General features: G+C 39.0%; 1 protein-coding gene across 1 annotated transcript in view; it reads left to right on the forward strand.

The window, feature by feature from the left end:
- The window catches only part of LOC125149873 (methylcrotonoyl-CoA carboxylase beta chain, mitochondrial-like), a 37,188-nt gene extending 25,325 nt beyond the window's left edge, over window positions 1-11,863 (forward strand). Inside the window, 6 exon segments of the mRNA XM_047829024.1 lie at window positions 10,111-10,504; window positions 10,507-10,787; window positions 10,789-11,156; window positions 11,158-11,336; window positions 11,339-11,445; window positions 11,447-11,863. Of these exon segments, the coding sequence (XP_047684980.1) occupies window positions 10,111-10,504; window positions 10,507-10,787; window positions 10,789-11,156; window positions 11,158-11,336; window positions 11,339-11,445; window positions 11,447-11,863 (1,746 nt within the window).
- The last annotated feature ends 12,865 nt before the right edge of the window (window positions 11,864-24,728 follow it).

Below are 24,728 nucleotides of genomic sequence, written 5' to 3' on the forward strand. Positions count from 1 at the left end.
AACTTGAAACATGCTAAGATGTGGGAAACCAGAAAGGGGTCACTTCCATTCTCCTGCTTCCATGATTTTTTTTCTAGTAAAAAGAATAAAAGAAGAAGAAGTCTTTTTGGTCCTTTGATTGGATTAGTTGAGCTCATTGAATAGGCCACATATGAGCAGACTTCTATAAACTGCCCTTCACTGAGGTTAAGCTAATGTGTACTTTCCTGTTCTGACAGCTTCCCTGGCTCTCAGCTGAAGGAGAGAAGATCTCCTCAGGAAGAAGTTTAACACCTGGGGAAAAAAGAGGATGCGGATCCAAACTGAATACCAGGCTTTATATACCTGTCTGAGCCTCAGTGTCATAACCTATAAAATGAACATATTGAGTTGATGTAACAAATAAATGCTCTTATCTCAGTACTTACTGTATATTTAAACACTATGACTTAGTGCCATTATAATGATTATTATTCCTTTTGTTAATAATAGCTTGGGGCACCGGGTTCTCTCAGTCTATTGGGTGTCCAAATCTTGATTTTTGGCTCTGGTCATGATCTCACAGGTTTGTGGGATCAAGCCACATGTCAGGATCTGTGCTGACAGTGTGGAGCCTGCTTGGGATTCTCTCTCTCTCTCTCTCTCTCTGTCTCTCTCTCTCTCTCCCTCCCTCTCTCTCCCTCCCTCTCTCTCTCCCTCTCTCTGCTACTCCTTCCCCATCCCTCACTCTCTCAAAATAAATAAACTTAAAAAAAATAGCCATCTTTTGATTGTTTCTTTCATCAGACTGCCTCTCAGCTTATATGACTTAACTTGCACTCCTGAATTGATCTCTGTGGGGGACTGTGCCACATTTGTCACTGGTATGCCAATTTTGAATGATTGTCTTTTTTTAAAAAAAAAAATATTTATTTATTTATTTATTTATTTATTTTTTTTTTTTTCTGAGACAGAGAGAAACAGAGCATGAGTGGGGGAGGGACAGATAGAGAGGGAGACACAGAATCCGAAGCAGGCTCCAGGCTCAGAGGTGTCAGCATAGAGACTGACCGGGGACTCGAACTCAGAAACCATGAGATCATGACCTGAGTCAAGGTTGGTCGTTCAACTGACTGAGCCACCCAGGAGCCCCTTGAATGATTGTCTTAAGGCCACAGTCCAAAGGTAAATAGAGAAGATGTATGTCCCTTAACCCCTAGGTCATTTTATGCTTCCAACATAGCTTATATTTCCCTTTTCCATTCTCTCTAGGAAATTATTTATAAGTAAAATATCTAAACCACTGGGCATATTTTTTAAATTCATAGGTCAAATCCTATTATGACAAACTCCAGGGGACATTTGAAACACATTTATTGTACTGAAATTTTGTTGTACTAAATATTGTTTGAAACCTAAACTGTGGCTGAGAAATATTTTCCTGAATAGATTTTTATAAAAACAGTTGCTGTAATGGAGGATTGTTCCATAAACATCACATGAAAAAATTATCATTGCTTCCTCCTCCCACCTAGTATATTTCTTAATGTGATTCATATGCCTTTAGTTTTAAAAGCCACCCAAAGACAGTGTCCTTGACACTATGAAAAGCTTCAGGTAGCTCAGTAGATTGGTTGGTACTCCTCAAGGACAGGGGATGCTTGTCATTCATTCTTGTACCCCCAGGTCCCTGCCTGGTACTTGGAGAGTAACCAAAATAGTATTTGATAAATGGATGAATAACTAAATAACTGAATTCATTAGCATCAAATTAGAAGAACCCTCTTGAGACTGTGCCCCTTATCAGTTTATTTATAAACATTTACCAAAAATATTTTACATGTATTTAGTATCAAAGCAAAATTGGGGGTCTCACAAGAACAGAATGAGCTCCAAAGAATCATCTGAGTACCACCTGCAGGCCAATCAAAATATTGTTTCTAATTGGCATTCCTACAAGTGGTTAATTTTTCCCCTATGCCTGACTTGAAAGCACTCAGGTGCAAAATTTGTTCCTCTCTTTGAGACTATCTTAATAATCACTCCCTGTCTGAATCTTGGAACCAGAATCCCCCACTGATGGGTACAAATGAGGGAGAAATATTGTCAGCACACATGGGCACTGGCTCGTAGCAATGAAGATTTATTTGATCCAGTCAGCCAAGTGATCACCAGAAGCAAGTAATCAAGAGAATGAAATTCTAGGATGGGTTCCACCAGTACCTCTTTTGTTCAACAATATGCCTCTGCCCATCTACACAGAGCTCAGTCCAGGGAATAGTGCATTTGTTAACTCAAATCTTGTTTGAAGATATTGACCCTAAAAATATTGAGACTTTGGAGCTCAATTTTTGTTCTTAAATGACTTTAAACTTTTGTTTGTAGCTCAGTCGATGTCACTGGGATTTATTTGGCTGCTGGCTCTGAGTCGGTATTTGAAAAGAGCAGCACCATATGCAGCACATGCATATTCAATGGTGCAGTTCTTTTTCTAGGGGGAGGGGGGAGTGCCAGGACTCATAGCTCACAATATGAATTTGCATTTCACTTTGCATAAATTTGCATGTAGACTTCATAAGCCTCTAATTTCAAGTATGTAAAATGAAACAAATCAATGCAATCTATGGCAATTGTTTTCCAAGGCATTAATCACATGAAATACATACCAGCTTTCCTTAACCAATTAATTTAATCATACCCAAGGTTAGGAGAGACAGGGAAGTGGTGAATAATGGCTGTTAAGTGCTTGGCCTAAGGCTGAAAGGATATGCAGAGTAAACATTGCTCCAATATGTCTTCTTTCTAACCCCTATGTCTCCTGTGGAGATTATGTTATTGTTTGCCCAGTATTTCACTTCTTCTCTCTTCAGTGAGTGGCCATAAGACTTTGAGCAATGAAATGTGGGCAAAAGCAATGCATGTCCCCTCAAAGCAGCAGCTTTAAGACCCCACACGTGGTTCAATATCTCTCATTTTCTGCCATGATATAAGCACTATGCCATCTAGAGAATGCTGTATTTGCTTGAATCCCAGGGTGCTATAAGTTGATGATATTTTCATTTGTTGTTGCTGCAGCATATTCTAGTCTATTCTGACTGATGATGCTTTTGTAGAATTATTACAATGAACTTTAGCTTCAGAGGTTTGTGTCAGTTTTGAGTACATAAGAATATGTGTGCAGTGTTGGGGTGGAGACAAAATATTAAATGATATGGTTCATGTGGTTAATAAACATATGAAGCAACAGGAGAAATAATCCATACATTCAAGATCAACTAAATGTCACCACAATGAAGAATAATAGAAGACATTTTATCCTCCCTAATTAAGTGAGATGGAATAGACTATTTATAATACTTAAGATTGGCAAATTCATAAAATTTGGTCTGTATTTGAGACACATGCCAACTTTCTCTTTGGAAGTGCTTTGGAATTCTTCAGGTTCCATTTGGGGAAAAGTCTCAATTAAATGTCAATTTTTAAACACCTTTTGTTAGTATCTTTCAATCCACTATTAATTTAAGAGTAGAGGAATTTGAAACCAAAGGAAAGTACATAGTGAATTTTCAAACATGAAATCTTAAATCTTGAATCTGGAAAACTAGATCTTTATGTTTTTCCAAAGTGCAAAAGTTTGTGTGGCAGGAACTGAAAATAATATAGGAATAAAGATTATAGAAATACATGGTAAAACTTGCCTTCCAGCCAACTAAATCTAGTGGCTTTTCTTCTACTTCCACAATGCTGTCCTACAAACTCCAGGGTTAAGCAGTCCAACACTGACCCAAGGATGCAGAATGTCAAGGGAAGAAGAAACATGCAATACCAAAGATTATTTTTATTCTCATAAGGAAAAGATTAGAAATGTAAATAAGATAGCTCCTAACAGAAATGAAGGACTCATAAATCACAAGTGTGTGGGTTCTTCTTCTTTCCCCAGGCCACATAGCCAAAAAATGGTTGTGCATTTTGCAAACTCTTCTGCACTAAGTACATTACTATTTATGCTGTCTGGATTACATGGTAATCACCCTTGAATAGAATCTGCTTCCTTCCCAGTATAATCTCTACATAATTAGTCGTTTGAAGGTTGCCTAAGAACTTTAACAGACCTCCAGAAGAATGAATTTTCTCTAAAGAAAGAAAAAAATATTTACACAAATTTTATGCTATATGAAACAAACCTCAAGGAAAAAAAGTAAACACTTAAAGTGCTAAAACACGGGGAAAACAAAACAAAAAGAGAGAGAGATGGCAGTCTATCAAAGGATGGGAAGGTTATTTTACTTCCCCCCAGTTGCCCAGAAGTGTACTTGCATCTTTGATACTTTTTGGACAAAGAGATCTTCCAGCAGAGTGAGACTCTCCTGGTAGTTCTTATATTACAAATGCCACAGAATGGTTTTTCTTCACTAAATCAATTTCTTGCCCATAGCCAGAAACAGTATGTATGATTAGACGACTGGTTTTGAAAATCATTTTCTGAGCTCTTTCCCATCTCAAATGTTTCAGAATTAGCCAGAAGTGGACTTGAACTTTTAAAAGTGGATTGATTCCTAGAGTAATAAACACCTGTTAACTCAGCTTTTGAATGAAAACTGATCTTCCAGTTTAAGAGGCATTTAAATCAAGCCCAGCGATTAATTTTATGACTATTATTCTAAATTCACTTTCTGTTATATTATTTAAATCCTTTTTGATCAATTCATTAGCTGTTGTTATTTCCTGGAGATTCTTCTGAGGGGAATTCTTCCGCTTGGTCATTTTGGATAGTCCCTGGAGTGGTGAGGACCTGCAGGGCACTTCCCCTGTGCTGTGGTGTATAACTGGAGTTGGTGGGCGGGGCCGCAGTCCGACCTGATGTCTGCCCCCAGCCCACCGCTGGGGCCACAGTCAGACTGGTGTGTGCCTTCTCTTCCCCTCTCCTAGGGGCGGGATTCACTGTGGGGTGGCGTGGCCCGTCTGGGCTACTTGCACACTGCCAGGCTTGTGATGCTGGGGATCTGGCGTATTAGCTGGGGTGGGTAGGCAAGGTGCACAGGGGCAGGAGGGGCAGGCTTAGCTGGCTTCTCCTTAGGTGATCCACTTCAGAAGGGGCCCCTCTTCCGTGGGCCTCTCGTCTGCACTTGGCTCCGGAGACTCCGTTCTGCTAATCCTCTGGCGGTTCTCTGGGTTATTTAGGCAGGTGTAGGTGGAATCTAAGTGATCAGCAGGAGTCGCGGTGAGCCCAGCGTCCTCCTATGCTGCCATCTTCCCTCTCTCCTCACCAAAATAATTTCATTGAAACGAGGATTATTTTCAGTTCCCCATATAAGGCGATCTGGAGAGGAGAGCTTGATCCAGGGAGACCAGATAGAATGTTCTAACAAAACCTCCAGAGTAATTAACAGGCGTTATCTACCCAAGGAATGGAACAAATAGGAAGTTCAGGTTCTAAGGAGCTGCCTTGTTTGTGCCAGTGACCCCACGCTAGCTCTTTATTAATTGCACCACCTGGGATGTTGATAACGAACTGAGCTTTGGAACATTTCAAGCCTGGCATGGAATGCAGTTTTTACACAAGTGTCTTGTGGTTCAGAAATCCGATTTCACAGCTTATCTTCCGTTAGATGAAAGTGTTTACAGTGTGTCTGGAGCTGGAGTAAGTTCCTGTGGGTGCCCAAGAGCAGGGGCCTCCTCTCTCATTAATTTGCTGATGCCTAACTGCACTGACGCAGTGGTGAGATACGGGGAGAGAGGAGGAGGCATTTAAATCAGAGAAGGGGTGAGGTAGGGACATCATATAGAATACAGTCTTTCAAAAATGAGTGTTAATTAAAAAAAAAAAAGTCACAGGTCTTGTGATAAGATTGTATTCACCGGCAATCAAGTGGACCCTATCTCCATAGGGATAGTTCCTGAGAGTGCTCCAACAATTCTGAGTTCTAAAACTTTCCTTCAAGAGAGTGAGACTTTCCTATAGCTGTCTCTTAAATTTGTCAATTGTCTGAGCCTTGGCCATGCAGTGATTTGAACAGGGAACTACAGGGTTATCTGATCTTTTATGGGAAGGGTGGAGGGGCTTGGGGATTAAGGTCTGATTCATGATTTGTGATTAACCTGACACGTTCTCTTTTGAGAGAGTAGAAGACACAGTATCCAATCTCATCCTCTCGCAGGAGTTTCTTCAGCTGCATATTTCTATTTGAAAGCAGGACTTTAGTCAGATTCAGAGGAAAAAATAAGTTAGGCAGAAACGTTGAGACTGAGCAAGAATGCTGGATCATTCAAGTCTTCCAGCCCCCTTGGATCCACCTAGTCTTCCTCATTTCTCCTCCTAGTTAAATGTATAGAAATTTCCTCACTGCTCTCTATGTCTTTCAAGACTTTCCTATAGCATTGCAGTCAAATTGGTAGTAATTTTCCACTGGTATGAAAGGAAGCTTCAGATGTGACCTATGGTCTCAATGTCACCATAATTTAGCCATCCCTAATATGCCCATTCTTTGGAACACCAACTTTTATTGCTATAATAATTCTCACATTATTTATAAATAATATAGTGCTATAAATACTGACCTTCAGGGCCAGCACAAGATCTTTTTAATCAGGCTTTTGCCTGGTTGAGGTAAGACTCCAACTCTTCATAACACTTTATTGCAGATAGCTATGTTAAATTTTCTAAAAATGTCTAGAACATATAGGGACATAGATATTGTGCACCCATAGAGTGACATTGTAGGGTTCAGAAACAAGCACAGTGGAACCCCATTGTGACTCCAATGTTCTATGATAAGGAAAACATTGTCAGATTTTACACTAAGGAAATAAAGTGGGGTCTTGTTTCAACAGTGGATTTTATTTCTAGGGAGGCACTAATTTGATCCTCCAAAGGAACAAACCCATGCTACTTTTAAGGAGGTACTACTTTACTTTATTTTCCCCTGTGAAACAGGTGAGATTATTTCCCTATATACAAAGGAAAACAAGTAAACAAATGATCTTGAGATTTAAAAACATGGGTGACTCTGGTACTGGAACAAAATGAAAAATGAAATAATCATGGTTTCAGGGAAGCTCTCTATTCAGGAGGTCATGAAAAGGAAATTGTCCTCAGGGTAACATCAGGAAATAGACTTATACACAGATGGTTGAGTTGAAGAGGTTTTGATGAGGGGACTATTCATATTAAGAGTGGGTGATTTAAACTGATCAGTGAAGAGGTTGAGGCACCCAGAAGTTAGCAAGAGTGGAGAGTCATTATTGCTCCTACATATGATGGGGCAAAGGAAGAAAAGTGTGTTACTGAAGTCCAGTGAGACTTCATATACCGGTCCCTATCTATAGTATCTATAGTAATGAAAAGGTATAGACCTTACCAGAACCATAGCATGGAACAGGAAGCAGCAAGAAAGAAATGCCCCAACTTCTTTGCCCTCCAAAGCTAAAATCTCCTGCTGGTGCCTTCAATGGCTGAACCCAATGAGAAGAGAGTTCAAAGGAGCCTGGATGATGTGCCCCATAGGTTCAGTCTGCAGGAGCTCAGGTTATAGCAGAACATGAATCAGGGGGATGTGGGAGGACAAAAAAGGAAACAGACAGTATGCTGAGGCAGGCTATTGTCCACCAAATGTTCTTTTTCCTGTCTTCAGCAGGATCGTATTTTGGTTTTAAGCAACACTGAGGCCTACACCAGCAAACTGCAGTGGAAATGTAAAACCCCATGCTTGTCAAGGGACTATTTGCCACAACTCCAAGTGTCTCAGTCTTAACTTATCTAGCTTTGCTTAACATAAAATAATGGAAGCTTTTCTTTTTCCAAGGTGCCTATTTATGATCTTTCTTCATCCACTATTCTGTTTCTCTCCCCTTATACTTGATTATCCAAATTTATATTCTGCCTCTTTGTATATTACCTATATCAGATAACATTACAAAAGTGTCATCTTTACCAGATTTATTTGTAACAGACACCAGCATTTGAAATTAATGGCCAAGAGAACAATCCAGTTTTCCAAGTGTATGGGAGACCATGATATTTTGGGGTGAAGTGTGTTGTTGATAGACTAGGTTTGCCATAGTAATATTGCAAAGGCCTTCTCTGCCAAACATTCTGTCTCTATCAAACATTACAAGCTCATGAAAAGAAAGAAGGAAAGCAAGGATTTGAGTCAATGAGGAACTCAGAGAACAGGAGGATGACTTTGAAGTGGAGGGGATACTGAAGGCAGACAGGAAACTTCCAAGTAGGAGGAAAATGGCATGAACAGAAGAAGTAGGACCCATAGTTGTACATCTGCTCCCAGGTATCAGGAAATTCTCTGAAAGCTACTTGATAGTGATCCATGAGGGAAATGCACTTTTTGCCTTGGAGGCAGCACAGAAAGGAAAACCATTCTTTGTGGGGTTTATAATAGTATAGGCCTCATGTAATATCTGGCTCTTCTCTTTCAAATCTGTGAGACTTTGTGTAAATTATTTTGCTCTTCCACATCCAAAATATGGAGAAAATACCTAACCTTTACAAATTATTAGAAGTAAATATGATGGCATGCATAAGGCATTAGACATATAGTAGGTATCCAAAGGATATTAATGTCCTTCTCTTCTTTTTAAAGTTTAAAATAATCCTGCTTTCTTTACCACATAATTTTGATATACTCATATAGAGACCAACAATGGTTTCCCCTAAGTCAGAGGGGAAATTAATTTAGACTCTGCATTCCTCATGTTTATGTTTTCCATTTCAAAGCTCCCTTTTGTTGCTAACCCAACACATGTCATAAAAATAATTAAAAGAGAAAAATATGCTCACTTAAAAAGAAAGAAAAACAAAGCTCACAATATATGTCAGTGTAAGGAAACCTTATGCTAAGAGGCTAAATTTCTTAGCAGAGAGGGAAAAGAAAGATCTAGAAAAAAGGGAGGGAGCAAAGCAAAACTGAGATTTTTACAAATCTTGTAAGCATGTCATTTTATAAGTCAAAGTGAGGACAAGAATAAGCGCTATTATGGCAATTTTCAGTCTGTTTGCTATTTTGATTGCTGTGAATATGCTGGGGAATGGCATCCACTTTCTGAAATGGCATGTATTTATGTACTGATAAATAAAGCAGCAAGCAAATCTGGGAGTCTTAAAACCAACAGGGCATTTCACTCCAGAGTAAGGTCTATGGAGCAGTTAAGCAGATTTGAGGCCTTGTGTAGGTATCTTCCTAACAAGGGCAGGGTGTAACTATCATCAGGTTACATCAGCTGTGTATTAGTTCCTATGACTGCTGTAACAAATTGCCAAAACTAAATATTTGCTAATAATTACCACTTAGTGGTTTAAAACAATGTAAATTTATTATCTCACAGCTCTGGAGGTCACAAGTCCAAAATACGTTGACGGAACTTCATTTATCCTGGAGACTCTAGGAGAGAAATCTGTTCCCTTGCTTTTTCCAGCTTCTCAAGACTGCTTCTATTCCTCAGTTCATGGCCCCTCTGCTCATCACTCTGACCTCTGCTTCTGTTATCCATAACCTTTTCTTACTCTGATTCTCCTGCCTCCAGTTTATAAGAACCTTTGTGATTATTTTAAGACCATCTGTATAATCCAAGGTAATCTCCCCATCTCAATATCTTTAATTTAATTACCATTGTAAAGTCCCTTTTGCCATGTAAGGTAATTCATTCACAGGTTTAAGGCATTAGGATATAGAGAATTTGGGGGGCCATTATTTGGTCTGCCACAAGCTGTTTCCCCACAGGCTCATTTATCATAAATGCTACTAGTATGGTGCAACAGTGAGAAGCATGGCACTGTGGTCAAACTTCCTTGGCAAAAATCCTGCCTCCCCCCATCAATGGCTAGATGCCCTTGAGTAAGTTATACAGTCTTTCTGAGGATAATTCTAGTGACTACTTCTCAGATTGCTATGACTTTTAAACAAAAAAGAAGGCTTGCACAATGCCCAGTTAAGGTTAACTCATTATTTTTGTTGTTATCATTGTTACAAATGAAGAGACATACACTGTGGCTGGCCTGAGACTTTGCGGTGTTTCAGGCGCGTTGGTCTGTAAAGACGTGAGCTGAGCTGTATCCCGAATCAGGGAAGCCGGCTGGGAAATAGCCAACTCTGAACCTGCGCGGGCCGCTCTGTTGCGCTAGTTCTTCCCTCCGGACAGGCTGTCAGGTGGGCTTCCCTGAGGTTAGCCCTGCAGCGGTGCGCTTGCGCCCTTGTCCCGGGCCCGCGCACTTATTACAGGGACTCAGTGGCCACACTGGGTACCCAGCCGGACTCAGGTTCTGCCATCTACCAGGAAAACTATGAACAGATGAAACTACTTGTAAATCAGCTCCATAAGCAAGCACAGAAAATAAGATTAGGAGGCAGTGAGAAAGCCCGAGAACGCCACATATCAAGAGGAAAACCTTTAGCCAGAGAAAGAGTGGACAGTCTTATAGTCCCAGCATCTCCATTTCTGGAATTATCCCAGTTTGCAGGTTACCAGTTATATGCTAATGAGGAGGTGTGTGCCAGTGGCATTATTACAGGCATTGGGAGAGTATCAGGAGTAGAATTATAATTGTTGCCAATGATGCCACCATCAAAGGAGGGACCCACTATCCCGTGACTGTGAAGAAGCATTTGTGGGCACAAGAAATTGCAATGCAAAACAGGCTCCCCTGCATCTACTTGGTTGATTCAGGAGGCGCAAACTTACATTGGCAAGCGGAAATATTTCCAGATCGATATCACTTTGGCCGTATATTCTATAATCAGGCAATTATGTCTTCTCAAAATATTGCACAGATAGCGGTGGTCATGTGCTCCTGTATGGCAGGTAGTGCTTATGTGCCTGATGGCTGATGAAATGGCTGATGAAAACATCATTGTACGCAAGCAGCGTACCATTTTCTTGGGAGGACCCCAGTTGGTTAAAGCCGCAACTGGAGAAGAGGTCTCAGCTGAGGATCTTGGAGGTGCCAATCTGCACTGCAGAAAGTCTGGAGTAACTGACTACTATGCTTTGGATGATCCTCATGCCCTTCACATAACTAGGAAAATTGTGAGGAATCTAAATTATCAGAAGAAATTGGATGTTTCCATTGAGTCTTCTAAAGATCCTTTGCTTCCTGCTAATGAATTGTATGGAATAGTTGGCACTAACCTTAAGAGGAACTTTGATATCCAAGACGTCATTGCTAGAATCATGGATGGAAGCAGATTCAAAAGCCTTATATGGAGACACATTAGTTACAGGATTTGCTAGAATATTTGGATACCCTATAGGTATCATTGGAAATAACGGAGTTCTCTTTTCTGAATCTGCAAAAAAGGGTGCTCACTTCATCCAGTTATGCTGCCAAAGGAATATTCCTCTGCTGTTCCTTCAAAATATTGCCAGATTTAGGTTGGTAGAGACTATGAGGCAGAAGGAATTGCCAAGGATGGTGCCAAGATGGTGGCTGCTGTAGCCGGTGCCAATGTGCCTAAGATAACTGTCATCATTGGGGGAATCCTGTGAGGCTGGAAACTATGGGATGTGTGGCAGAGCATATAGCCCAAGATTCCTCTACCTGTGGCCAAACGCTCATGTCTCAGTGATGGGAGGAGAGCAGGCAGCCAATGTGTTGGCCACAGTAGCAAAGGACCAAAGAGCACGTGAAGGAAAACAATTCTCCAGTGCAGATGAAGCAGCTTTAAAAGAGCCAATCATTAAGAAGTTTGAAGAGGAAGGAAACCCTTACTATTCCAGTGCAAGGCTGTAGGATGACAGGATTATTGATCCAGTGGACACCAGACTGGTCCTGGGTCTCAGTATTAGTCCAGCCTTCAACGCACCAATCCAGAAGACTGACGTCAGTATCTTGAGGATGTTACTGGAGTGTGAAGCATCTTCCATTGGACATGTACCAAAATTAATATACGAGTAGCCTTAAAATTTTAGACTTTTCCAACATGTGGCTATTATGGCAAAATTGTTTTCTTAACACAGTGCATCATACTTTTCTGCATTAAACAAAAATCAATGAAGATATTTATTGATAAACTTCAATTCCTTGTCTATTTTTTCGAGAAACTTTTCTGTGGTTCAGCTTTCCCACCCATAAAAAAAAAGAATAACTTTCGGTTATCCTTTCTAACCCACAAGTAGCATGAAAAGTCCCATAACCTATACACTGCAGGTATGATTGAGATTATTTTTTTTTTTATAAATTTTTTTTTCAACGTTTATTTATTTTGGGGACAGAGAGAGACAGAGCATGAACGGGGGAGGGGCAGAGAGAGAGGGAGACACAGAACCGGAAACAGGCTCCAGGCTCTGAGCCATCAGCACAGAGCCTGACGCGGGGCTCGAACTCACAGACCGCGAGATCGTGACCTGGCTGAAGTTGGACGCTTAACCGACTGCGCCACCCAGGCGCCCCTATGATTGAGATTATTAACAGAAAGTCATTTTTCTTCTGAAATGATTGCTTTGCTGATTATGCATGGTGATATTTTACCACACACAATTTTTAAAAGCATCTATTACTCATCTTTTTAGCCACTACTCCTTCCCTTAACAGTCAGACTTGTTGTCTGCATTCAGGGGTCTATTTCCTACCAATTATCTCTCCATCCTTCTCCTCATTGCCTTCCCCTGCCAATAGCCCTCTCCAAGGTTTACATCCATGTTGCTCGTGGGTTCTTTTCTGATTTTATGTGACTGAATTCTCTGAGGCATTCAGTGCAGTTGAATACTTCCTCCCCGCCATGCTGTCCTTAGCTTCCAGACCGAAACTTTAGGTTTCCTGCCAACCTCTTTGGCCCTTCTTGTTACGTCTCCCTTGGCCTGCCCCTGTTCCTCTGGTGATTTCTCTCCTACTCCCTTTACTATTTGTCCTGATTTTTCATTAGCAAAACATACATAGATCGTTATTCTAAAAGATACAAAGATACCATGAAAGTATCCCCTCGTTTTGTTTTTAAAAAATTGTGTTAAAATATATAGAACATAAAATGTATCATTTTAACCATTTTTAGGTGTACAGTTCTGTGGAATTAAGTCCATTCACATGGTTGTGCTACCATCACCACCATCCATATCCAGAACTTTTCATCATTCCAAACAGAACTCTGTTATTGAATAGTAACTCCGCATGCCCTCTTTCCCCTCCTCTGGCACTCTGCTCATTCTTTTTTTTTTTTTTTTAGTTTTTTTTTTAATGTTTTTATTTATTTTTGAGAGACAGCACTTGAGTAGGGGAGGGGCAGAGAGAGAGGGAGACACAGAATCTGAAGCAGGCTCCAAGCTCTGAGCTATCAGCACAGAGCCTGAAGTGGGGCTCAAACTCATGAACCATGAGATCATGACCTGAGCCGAAGTTGGATGCTTAACCAACTAAGCCACCCAAGCTCATTCTTAAATGTATATGTTACTCATGGTTAGGTTTATTCCCTCTTGGTCATTTCAGCCCTTCTTATGGCTTCAGAAACCATCTAAATGCAGATGATTACTGTGTCGACATTGTTCTCCCTGAGCTCTAGACCTGTGTATCTTTTGGGTATACTGGATATCTGCACTGGTGGTCTTTTAGGAACCTCAGATTCAGTCATCAAGGTTGATTGATTTTGCCTCCTCACTATCTCTTAAATTCCCCATTATCTTTGTCTTTCACCTCCAAAGGACTTAGAAGTGATCTACCTGCTTCTAGTCTTAGCTAGTCTTGCCTCTCCATCACTGTGAGGTAGGATGACCGTTCCAAGTGCACACCTGGTCATGCTGCTCCCTTGCTTCAGTGTCACATAGGTTCCCTGTAGAAGTACCAGACCCCTCATGCCCTCCATAATTGTGACCATCACATCCCCTCTTCTGTCTCATCTCCTTGACTCTTCCCCACACTCAGTGCTCCATCTGTTCTAGACTTCTAGCTCCTCAAACCTACACAGTCCTTCCCACTTTAGGGTCCACCACCTAACATTCCCTCTGCCTGTACTTTCTTTGAAACACTTACTTTTTGTCTCTGTGACTTCTATGGGCTGGGTTAGACACTATGTGCTCTTGAAAAGCACCAACCATTTTCTCTGTCTTATGTATTTATGAGAAACATAAATATGTCTTTAATATTGCTTCCCTGCTAGACTGTAAGCTCCCTGAGAGCAAGGATCTTAGCCTGCATCTCCATTCCCTAGCACTTGGAGATGCTCACATGTTTATTGAATCAATGAAAAATCCATATTTTAATTGATGTCCTCAGGCCACATTAAAATTAAGTGACTGATTAAATGATCTAATACAACTATCAAACGGTTTCCTAATAAAATTAATATTCCAAAAAATGAAGAGACATAAAAATATGTATGATTCATGTGAAGATCAGGGAGAAGCTGTTTACTTATTTATTTTTTATTGCATAGTTATCTTGGGACCCACTGAAAGTTTATCAAGACTTAGATATGCAGATGTTAGCTTTGCAAGTCACAAAAAAAAATCCCGTTTTCATCAAAACTTCTATTGAAGAATTTATTCATCCATCCATTCAATAACTCTTTATTGAGACAACAGATGTTCTGCCTTAGATGTAACTTTCTGTTTTCATATAAAAGTCATTCATTCATTCATAGCTTTATTGATTCTGAAGAGTTTTCTGAGAAAAACAAACAAACCAACAAAACAACCTTTAAATTTACCTCCACACATAAAGCATTTTATTCATGCGAAGCATGTATATCCATATGTTTATCCATGCAGCATACATGTATAAAGCACTTCTGCTCCAGGTTCTGTCAATAGACACACTCAGTGATGGAGGAAGCATAGCCAGCAGCCTAAGAGCCCACAGTTTTGCAAAGGAAACACATATACACATATATGCAATAGCTGCAAGACTCACAATACATATCCTTTCAAAGGGTCTCTGACCTCCTGTCTACTCACAACAGGTTGTACATGGAACTCAAGGATACTGAAGTGAAACCGAAGGTGTTCTGCCTTTCTTCTGTGACCCTTCAGATGCCTAAAGTGAAGTACAGGTAGTCTTGTTAGTTATCCATAGCACTTCCTAGGAAATCCCCCAGAGTTTCTACTGAAAAGAAGCAATGGTGCTTTTCCTTCCATTAAAGAGCTTTGGTGTTGAAACAATTCTCAGAGCACAGGTGTAAGAAGGTGTAAAACTGTGTCAGGCAGTTGGAGATCATTGATAATCCGATGACAGCTCTATCAAATGAGCAGGTCAATATCATGATAATCATATCAATTTTACCTGGGCCCCTTGTGACTCCACTGGGCTCTTCTCTTCACTCTCTGTTATCAGGGTTGGCATAACCATAGCTATGGACTCTGAGACAGGCATTGCCCCTCTCCTGCTGGATTCCTTTACTCTAGATGTTCATACCAGCAGATGGGCCTGCTTAAGATCAGATTCATGGGAAATTCACCCTGGAAGGGAACTTAGCAATCAATACATCCACAATCTTTGTCTACAGATAAAATTTACAGACAATCAGTGATGGGCCAAAGTGACACAGCAATGCATGCTAAGAACAGTACTCAGGTTTATATGTCTGCTGATTTTCAGTTAGACTCTTTCACCTATCTATGTCATGCATTGACAGAGAGTTCAAAGTACTAGAGCGATTTCTATCCAATGAGTTTTTAATGGTCTGCCATTTTTTATTATTCACATCAATACTTTCATGGATGACGATAATAGAAAGTCACATAGGCTCCTTTGAAGGGCAAAAAAAGATTTCTTACAAATAATAAAATTACTTCCCTTATCTCTCAAATGTACATTTGGGATGCCTCTGAGACTGAAAGAATGTCTTGAAGGTACATGTTCTAAAACAGTGGTTCTCAAATTGTAGTTCCCAAACCAGCAGCATCAGCATCACCTGGGAACTTCTTACAAATGTCAATTCTTAAGCCTATCTTGACCTGTTGAGTCAGAAACTCCCAGACATCTATGTGTCAATAACCCCCCCCCCCCATGTGATTATGATGCAGGCTAAAGTTTGAGAACCACTAGCCTAGAGAAATCAGTATTTTCAAAGGTAGACCTAGACTTTGGCTTGGAAATGGTCAACAGGCATTATATAGTTGTAATAAAACAGAGTGAATTTTTTTTTATCCCTCTAAAGTGTGAGCAATTCTTTCTTAAGCAGCAACTTATTTACAGTCAAAATCTGATGTATATGTGTGAAATGTATATGTATGAAATGCAGCAGTTAGCAAAAGCCTGACTAGATTTCTTTCCCATGACAGGACAGGCTTGCTGAGCCACTAACAAGCACACTGGGTGGTTTGAAACTTAAAAAAAAAAAAAAAAGGTTTATTAATTTTGAAACTAATTAAGGTACAAAAATATAGTATTCCAAACTGTATAAGACACAGGAATAAAGCAGCCCATAAACACCAGATTGGGGACAAAAGCTGTAAGAATACCAGATATCACATTTTCACACCACCCCCTCTCACTATCAAATCCCCAGCAGGATACTACAGAAAAAATTGCCTGTCAACAGACTGAAATGAATAGTATGTGATCCCTGGTATAATTCCCTTGGAATGCAATTTACACTAAATGCAGAAAGAACGAAGGAAGAGGGTGGAATTGGAGAAAAGACTGGTCATGCACATTAGAAAAATTAAAATTCTGCAGCTTCCAAAAGGGAATCATTCATGGTCCAGTCCCTCATGGCAGAAGTGTCTCTGGCTGCAATTCCTAGTGTGCAATTCTAACTCCTCAGGAATGAAGATACCAAGTTGTTGTTCCATTCCACTGCAGGCTCAGGCTTAGACTAAGGACAAATCACCAGGCTTTCTCTGCCTCAGCCAAAACTGCCTGTTTCACCATTTACCTCCAAAATGATCCTTGTAAGGAGGTGTGAAAGTCTCATTGCAAATTAGAATATGTTTATTTCTCTAATTTCCAGCAATGTAACTGTAGCAGACAATGTTGTTGGTCTATCCAAGAGTCATGTGCGTTTATTCCTTGCTAAGAAAATCTGATTTTGCACATATTATAAGAAAAAATTGAAAGACTTTTAAATGTACCAAAAGATTCTAAGATGTCTTCAAATGAAAATTATGTATTTTTTATTTTTTTTAACGTTTATTTATTTTTGAGACAGAGAGAGACAGAGTATGAACAGGGGAGGGGCAGAGAGAGAGGGAGGCACAGAATCTGAAATGGGCTCCAGGCTCTGAGCTGTCAGCACAGAGCCCGAGGCGGGGCTCGAACTCACAGACCGTGAGATCATGACCTGAGCTGAAGTCGGACACTTAACCGACTGAGCCACCCAGGAGCCCCACATTATGTATTTTTTAGAGCCCACTCTCCCAAGGCATCTGATTTTATGTTGTGACTTTCATTGTCTTTGAGCTGTCTTACAAGCCTGGAGAGATAGAAGTTAATTCGTAGAAAACTGATGGTAAAACAAATTACAGTAAAACCTTGATTTGTGAGCATAATTCATTCTGGAAACATGCTTGTAATCCAAAGCATTTGGATATCAAAGCGAATTTCAAGAACTATTGGCTCAGTTGTGGTCATGTGACATTCAACATCACATACTACTTGCGTTGCAAGACATCGCTTGTTTATGAAGTTAAAATTTATTAGAAACATTTGCCCATCTTGCAGAACACTCACAGAACAAGTTACCCTTAGTCCAAAATTTTATTCCTTTCTATAGATATTCAAATAAATTCTGTTCCATGGAGGTTCAATTGACTTTTCTCCCCCACAGTGGAAGAAGCTAGTTTTTCACTGATTAAGTAAATTCACTTCAGCAATTATGATGATCTTATATATTTGTTTGGTCCTTGGAATCTCTTTGGAACTGATTGTAACTTCTTTTCTGGTTTCCTTCTTAATTCATGTGTTAAATGAAATATTTGACATCTATCCATTTTATATCTTTACGAGAGTATTGTTAAAGTTTAAAAAAAAAAAGACAACTATCCTAGTGGCATTTGGATGGCTCAGTTGGTTAAGCGTCCCACTTTGGTCCAGGTCATGATCTCATGGTCCATGAGTTTGAACCCTACGTCGGGCTCTGCACTGACAGCCTTGAGCCAGGACTCTGCTTCAGATTCTGTCTCCCTCTCTCTCTGCCCCTCCCCTGCTTGTGCTCTGTCTCTCTCTATCTCTCAAAAATAAATAAATGTTAAAAAAATTTTAAATAAATAAAAAACAACTCTCCTTTAACAATATATTCTGCAACAATATATACAAAGAATATTGCCTTTCTATTCTGGTAAATAAATCATGAGAAATCTAATCTGACTATGATAACAATAATCTTATTCCCCTTTGCCTCTGATTGGTTTGGAAGTAATCATATGGCCACATGCTAGTCAATTGTGAAATAAAGGAAGAAGGTTGTGAGAGAAGATAATCTCTCTGATAAGTAAACAAAAGGGTGTAGGGGGCTAGAAGTGGGAGTAGGAAGTAACCCTTCTCTCTTGCCTCTGGATGTCTTTTAACTGTGATGTTTGGAAATGAAAGCTACAATTTTGCAATAACAGTATAGGAGGGAGCATGAGGGGGGACCAAAGAGAATCTCAGAGCAGCCATCTTTGAGCACTGACATCATTTATTGAGTGTCCAAATCAATCAACTTGGGAATCATTTCCTCCAGAGTTATTATATAAGATATAATTCCTCAGTTGTAAGCCATTTCAGTTGATTATATAGTTACATGTATCTATAAGCATTCTAATAAATACAATCACAGATTCAGAAAGAAAAAGTACCCAGGATATCTAACATAGAGTGAGAAGTTCTATAGTAAGCCATGTGTGCAATGGTGACAGTGCTGGGAAGAAAAAAAGGTGGTTGTGGCTAACTGGGAAAGGGATAGGTATTGAGGAACAATAGTAGGGTGGTATGTGATAGGACTAGTGGTAAAAGAATTATATGACGCAGAAATTAACAAAGAAATATTGTCCATTTTTCCACTGTTGTGGCTAAACTACTCCTAGTCCTTCTAGTCCCAATTCCCTGCCTCACATGACATTACAGCTGAGCTAGCCTAGAATCCAGGTCCCCTATTCCCCATTAGACATTTTCCTCAACTGTAAGGGACAGTTAAATATTATACATTGTCAGTGATCCATGTTTAATCATTATCAACTTCATTCCCATTTATTAAATATTTACTACATAAGTATTTGATCAACATAGTATCTACATTATAGTATTTAATTTATTCAACAACACCATGGTTGGATGTGGTAGATTGTTGTAGTCCCAGTGTGTGTGTGTGTGTGTGTGTGTGTGTGTGTGTGTGTGTTTTCTCCCTCTATCCATGGCCTTGGGTAATCAACTCTCACACTAATTCTGAGCTTGGCCAATGAAACAATGTGACTTGTATTGGCCAGTGAGATAACATGAGACAAAAAGGGGCTTGTAAATCACTTAAGCATTGAGTCTTGCCCTATCTATATACTCTTGGGAATCTTGGGATTGTCACCATCTGAATACACCCAAACTAATTCGCTAGATACATATGGTCCATTCATCCCCATGACCTTGACTGACAGCCAGCACAAATTACCAGATATGCGGTCAGTATAGACATTAGCTAATCCTATAACCAAATATAGCCATATGCATGAATTCAGGTGAGGCCAACAGGAAAACTCTTTAACTGAGTACAATTGAAATTGTCAATTCTTAGAACCATGACCGAATAAATAATTTTTAAGCCATTAAACTATGGGCAACAAAGCCTGACTGATATACTGGAGTATATAATAGCAATGTCCCAGTTTTACAGACAAGGAACACCAAGACACAAAAATCACCCTGTAGAGCTGGCAAGGGCTACATCTAGGATTCAAACCCAAGTCTATCTGACTTCAAAGTCCATGTCTTTGACAGCATCTCCAAATAATATATTCTGAGCAAACCATTAAATTGCAAGGGACCAGAGATGTACCTCTAGAACCTTTCTACACTGTACATTTCTCAACCTTGAATTTATCTCTTTAACCTACTGGTAAGTGTGCATATCACTACCCTATACCACCTCTTAAAGAAAAAAAAAGTATTGTAAATTTATGATCCACCATGAAATGTTGGATTAATTGATGTTTTTTTTTCTTTTTGTCATCAATTTATATTTTTCAGACTTGTAAAGCTGGCCAATTTCTATTAAAAATTCTATGAAAAATTCTATATTCTCTATGACTTTGTGATTTCACCATGCCCTTCTGTATACCTGTCACTTGCCTAGGATGTTTCTCTTATTTGGAATATCTCCTTCAAATCCCCAGTGTCCATAACCTCACATAAAAAGACTCTCATTTTCGTTTAGCTCCAATCCCAGACTCCCCAAGCAGCATTATTTCCTCTCCTTTGTATTTTATGGCATTTTGTACACACCTCTATTATTGTGCTTACAACACTTACACTCATAATTGTCTTCTCCAATAGACACATTTCTTATTGAATCCTCAACATTTAGTACAGTATCTGCATATAGCAGGTGCTAAATACATTTTGGTGAATGAATGAATGAAACAATTAATCTATCAATCGAAAGTAAAAGTCTTTCAACCTACTTCTTTAATTTTATCTCAATGATTTCTTATCTCCCATCCTCTATTTCTTTTTATTTAATTTAATTTTATTTTATTAATATAATTTACTGTCAAAATGGCTAACATACAGTGTGTAAAGTGTGCTGTTGGTTTTTGGGGTAGATTCCCATGGTTCATCACTTCCATACAACACCCAGTGCTCATCCTACCAAGTGCCCTCCTCAATGCTCATCACCCACTTTCTCCTCTCCCCCACACCCCATCTACCCTCAGTTTGTTCTCAGTATCCAAGAGTCTCTTATGGTTTGCCTCCCTCCCTCTCTGTAATGTTTTATCCCCTTCCCTTCCCCCATGGTCTTCTGTTAAATTTCTCAAGATCCACATATGAGTGAAAACATAGGATATCTGTCTTTCTCTGACTGACTTATTTCATTCAGCATAATACCTTCCAGTTCCAACCACATTACTGCAAATGAAATGATTTCACTCTTGCGCATTGCCAAGTAGTATCCCATTGTACATATAAACCACATCTTCTTTATCTATTCATCAGTTGATGGACATTTAGGCTCTTTCCATAATTTAGCTGTCGTTGAAAGTGCTGCTATAAACATTGCGGTACATGTGCCCCTATGAATCAGCCCTCCTGTATCCTTTGGACAAATTCCTAGTAGTGCTATTGCTGGGTCGTAGGGTAATTCCATTTTTAAATTTGGGGGTAACCTCCACACTGTTTTCCAGAGCGGCTGCACCAGTTTGCATTCCCACCTACAGTGCAAAAGGATTCCCTTTTCTCCACATCCTTGTCAGCATCTGTTGTTTCCTGAGTTGTTAATTTTAGCCACTCTGACCTGTGTGAGGTGGTATCTCAGTGTGGTTTTGATTTGTAATTCCCTGATGAGGAGTGATGTTGAGCATCTTTTCATGTGTCTGTTGGCCACTTGGATGTCTTCTTTGGAAAAGTGTGTATTCATATCTTCTGCCATTTCTTCACTGGATTATTTTTTGGGGGGCACTGGTGTTGAGTTTGGTAAGTTATTTACAGATTTTGGACACTAACCCTTTATCTGATATGTCATTTGAAAATATCTTTCCCATCCCATCAGTTGCCTTTAGTTTTGTTGATTGTTTCATTTGCAGTGCAGAAGCTTTTTATCTTGATGAGGTCCCAATAGTTCATTTTTTCATTTAATTCCTTTGCCTTTGGAGATGTGTTGAGTAAGAAATCACTGCGGCTGAAGTCAAAGAGATTGTTTCCTGCTTTCTCCTCTAGGGTTTTGATGGTTTCGTGTCTCACATTTAGGTCTTTCATCCATTTTGAGTTTATTTTATGTATGGTATAAGAAATTGGTCTAGTTTCATTCTTCTGCATGTTGCTGTCCAGTTCTCCAGGCACCATTTGCTAAAGACACTGTCGTTTTTCCATTGCATACCCTTTCCTGCTTTGTCCAAATTAGTTGGTCATACATTTGTAGGTCCAATTCTGGGTTCTTTATTCTATTCCATTGGTATATGTGTCTGTTTTTGAGCCAACACCATACTGTCTTGAGGATTACAGCTTTGTTGTAGAGGCTAAAAGTCTGAGATTTTGATGCCTCCCACTTTGATTTTCTTTGTCAGTATTACTTTGGCTATTCAGGGTCTTTTGTGGTTTCAGTACAAATTTTAGGATTGTTTGTTCTAGCTTTGAGAAGAATGCCAGTGCAATTTTCGTTGGAATTTCATTGAATGTGTAGATTGCTTTGGGTAGTATTGACATTTTAACAAGATTTATTCTTTCAATCCATGAGCATGGAATTTTTTTCCATTTCTTTGTGTCTTCTTCAATTTCCTTTGTAAATTTTCTATAGTTTTCAGCATACAGATCTTTTATATGTTTGGTTAGGTTTAGTCTTAGGTATTTTATGATTCTTGGTGCAATTGTAAATGGGATAAGTTTCTTTATTTGTCTTTCTGTTGCTTCATTATTAGTGTATAAGAATGCAACCAATTTCTGTACATTGATTTTGTACACTGTGACTTTGCTGAATTCATGTATCAGTTCTAATAGACTTTTGGTGGAGTCTGTCGGGTTTTACATGTACAATATCATGTCATCTGCAAAAAGTGAAAGCTTGACTTCATCTTTGCCAATTTTGATGCCTTTGATTTCCTTTTGTTGTCTGATTGCTGATGCTAGTACTTCCAACCCTACATTAAACAACAGTGGTGAGATTGGATATCTCTGTCGTGTTACTGATCTCAGGGGGAAAGCTCTCAGTTTTTCCCCATTGAGGATGATATTAGCTGTGGGCTTTTCATATATGGTTGTTATGATGTTTAGGTATATTTCTTCTGTCCTGAATTTTTTGAGAAAAAGAAAGGATGCTGTATTTTGTCAAATGCTTTTTCTGCATCTATTGACAGGATCATATGGTTTTTATCCTTTCTTTTATTAATGTGATGTATCATATTGATCTATTTGTGAATATTGAACTAGCCCTGCAGCCCAGGAATGAATCCCACTTGATCATGGTGAATAATTCTTTTTATATGCTATTGAATTTGATTTGCTAGTATCTTATTGATAACTTGTACATCCATGTTCATCAGGGATATTGGTCTATAATTCTCCTTTTTAGTGGGGTCTCTGTCTGGTGTGGGAATCAAGGTAAATAAAGCTGGCTTCGAAGAATAAGTCTGGAAGTTTTCCTTCCCTTTCTATTATTTGAAACAGCTTGAGAAAGATAGGTATTAACTCTGCTTTGAGTAGAATTTGAGTCTGGTAGAATTCCCCTGGGAAGCCATCTGGCCCAGGACTCTTATTTGTTAGGAGATTTTTGATAACTGATTCAATTTCTTCATTAGTTATGGGTCTTCTTAAATTTTCTATTTTGGTAGTGTGTGGGTGTCTAGGAATTTGTCCATTTCCTCCAGGTTGTCCAGTTTGTTGGCATATAATTTTTGACAGTATTCTCTGATAATTACTTGTATTTCTGAGACATTGGTTGTAATAAATCCACTTTCATTCATGATTTTATCATTTGGGTCCTCTCTTTTCTCTTTTTGAGAAGTCTCGCTAGGGGGTTATCAATTTTGTTTATTTTTTTTTTTTTCAAAAAAAAAGCTCTTAGTTTTATTGATCTCTTCTACTATTTTTTTTATTCTATATTGTTTATTTATGCTCTGATATTTATTATTTCTCTTCTTCTGCTGCCCTTGGGTTTTCTTTGTTTTCTGCTTCTAGTTCCTTTAGGTGTGCTGTAAGATTTTATATTTGGGATTTTTCTTGTTTCTTGAGATAGGCCTGGATTGCAACGTATTTTCCTCTTAGCTGAATCCCAAAGGGTTTGGATTGTTGTGTTTTCATTTTCATTTGTTTCCATATAGTTTTTAAATTCTTCTTGAATTGCCTGGTTGACCCATTCATTTAGTAGGATCTACTTTAACCTCCATGCATTTGGAGGTTTTCCAAATATTTTTCCTGTGGTTGATTTCAAGTTTTAGAACATTGGGATCTGAAAATGTGCATGGTATGATCTCAAATATTTTATATTTATTGAGGGCTGTTTTGTGACCCAGTATGTGATCTATCTTGGAGTATTCCCATGTGTACTCAAGAAGAATGTGTATTCCGATGCTTTATGATGAAAAGTGCTGAATATACCCGTCAAGCACATCTGGTCCAACATATCATTCAGGGCCATTGTTTCTTTACTGATTTTCTGTCTGGATGATCTGTTCATTTCTGTAAGTAGATTATTAAAGTCCCCTGAAATTACCAAATTCTTACCAATAAGATTGCTTATGTTTATGATTAATTGTTTTAAATATTTTGGAGCTTTCTAATTCAGTGCATAGACATTTATAATTGTTAGCTCTTCTTCATGGATAAACCCCATAATTATGATATAATGCCCTTCTTCATCTCTCATTATGGCCTTTAACTTAAAGTCTAGTTTGTCTGATATAAGTATGGCTACTCCAGATTTCTTTTGACTTCTAGTAGCATGACAGATATTTCTTTGACTCCTCACTTTCAATCTGAAGGTAACCTCTGGTGTAAAATGGGTCTCTTGTAGAAAATAGATGGGTCTTGTTTTTTTATCCATTCTGAAACCCTATGTCTTTTGGTTGGAGCATTTAGTCCATTTACATTCAGTGTTATTACTGAAAGATGTGGATTTAGAGTCATTGTGTTATCTGTAGGTTTCATGCTTGTAGTGATGTCTCTGGTTTTTGTGGTCTTTGCAATATTCCACTCACAGAGTACCCCTTGGGATCTC

This window comes from Prionailurus viverrinus, chromosome D4 (assembly GCF_022837055.1).
Source record: "Prionailurus viverrinus isolate Anna chromosome D4, UM_Priviv_1.0, whole genome shotgun sequence".
Lineage (NCBI taxonomy): Eukaryota > Metazoa > Chordata > Mammalia > Carnivora > Felidae > Prionailurus > Prionailurus viverrinus.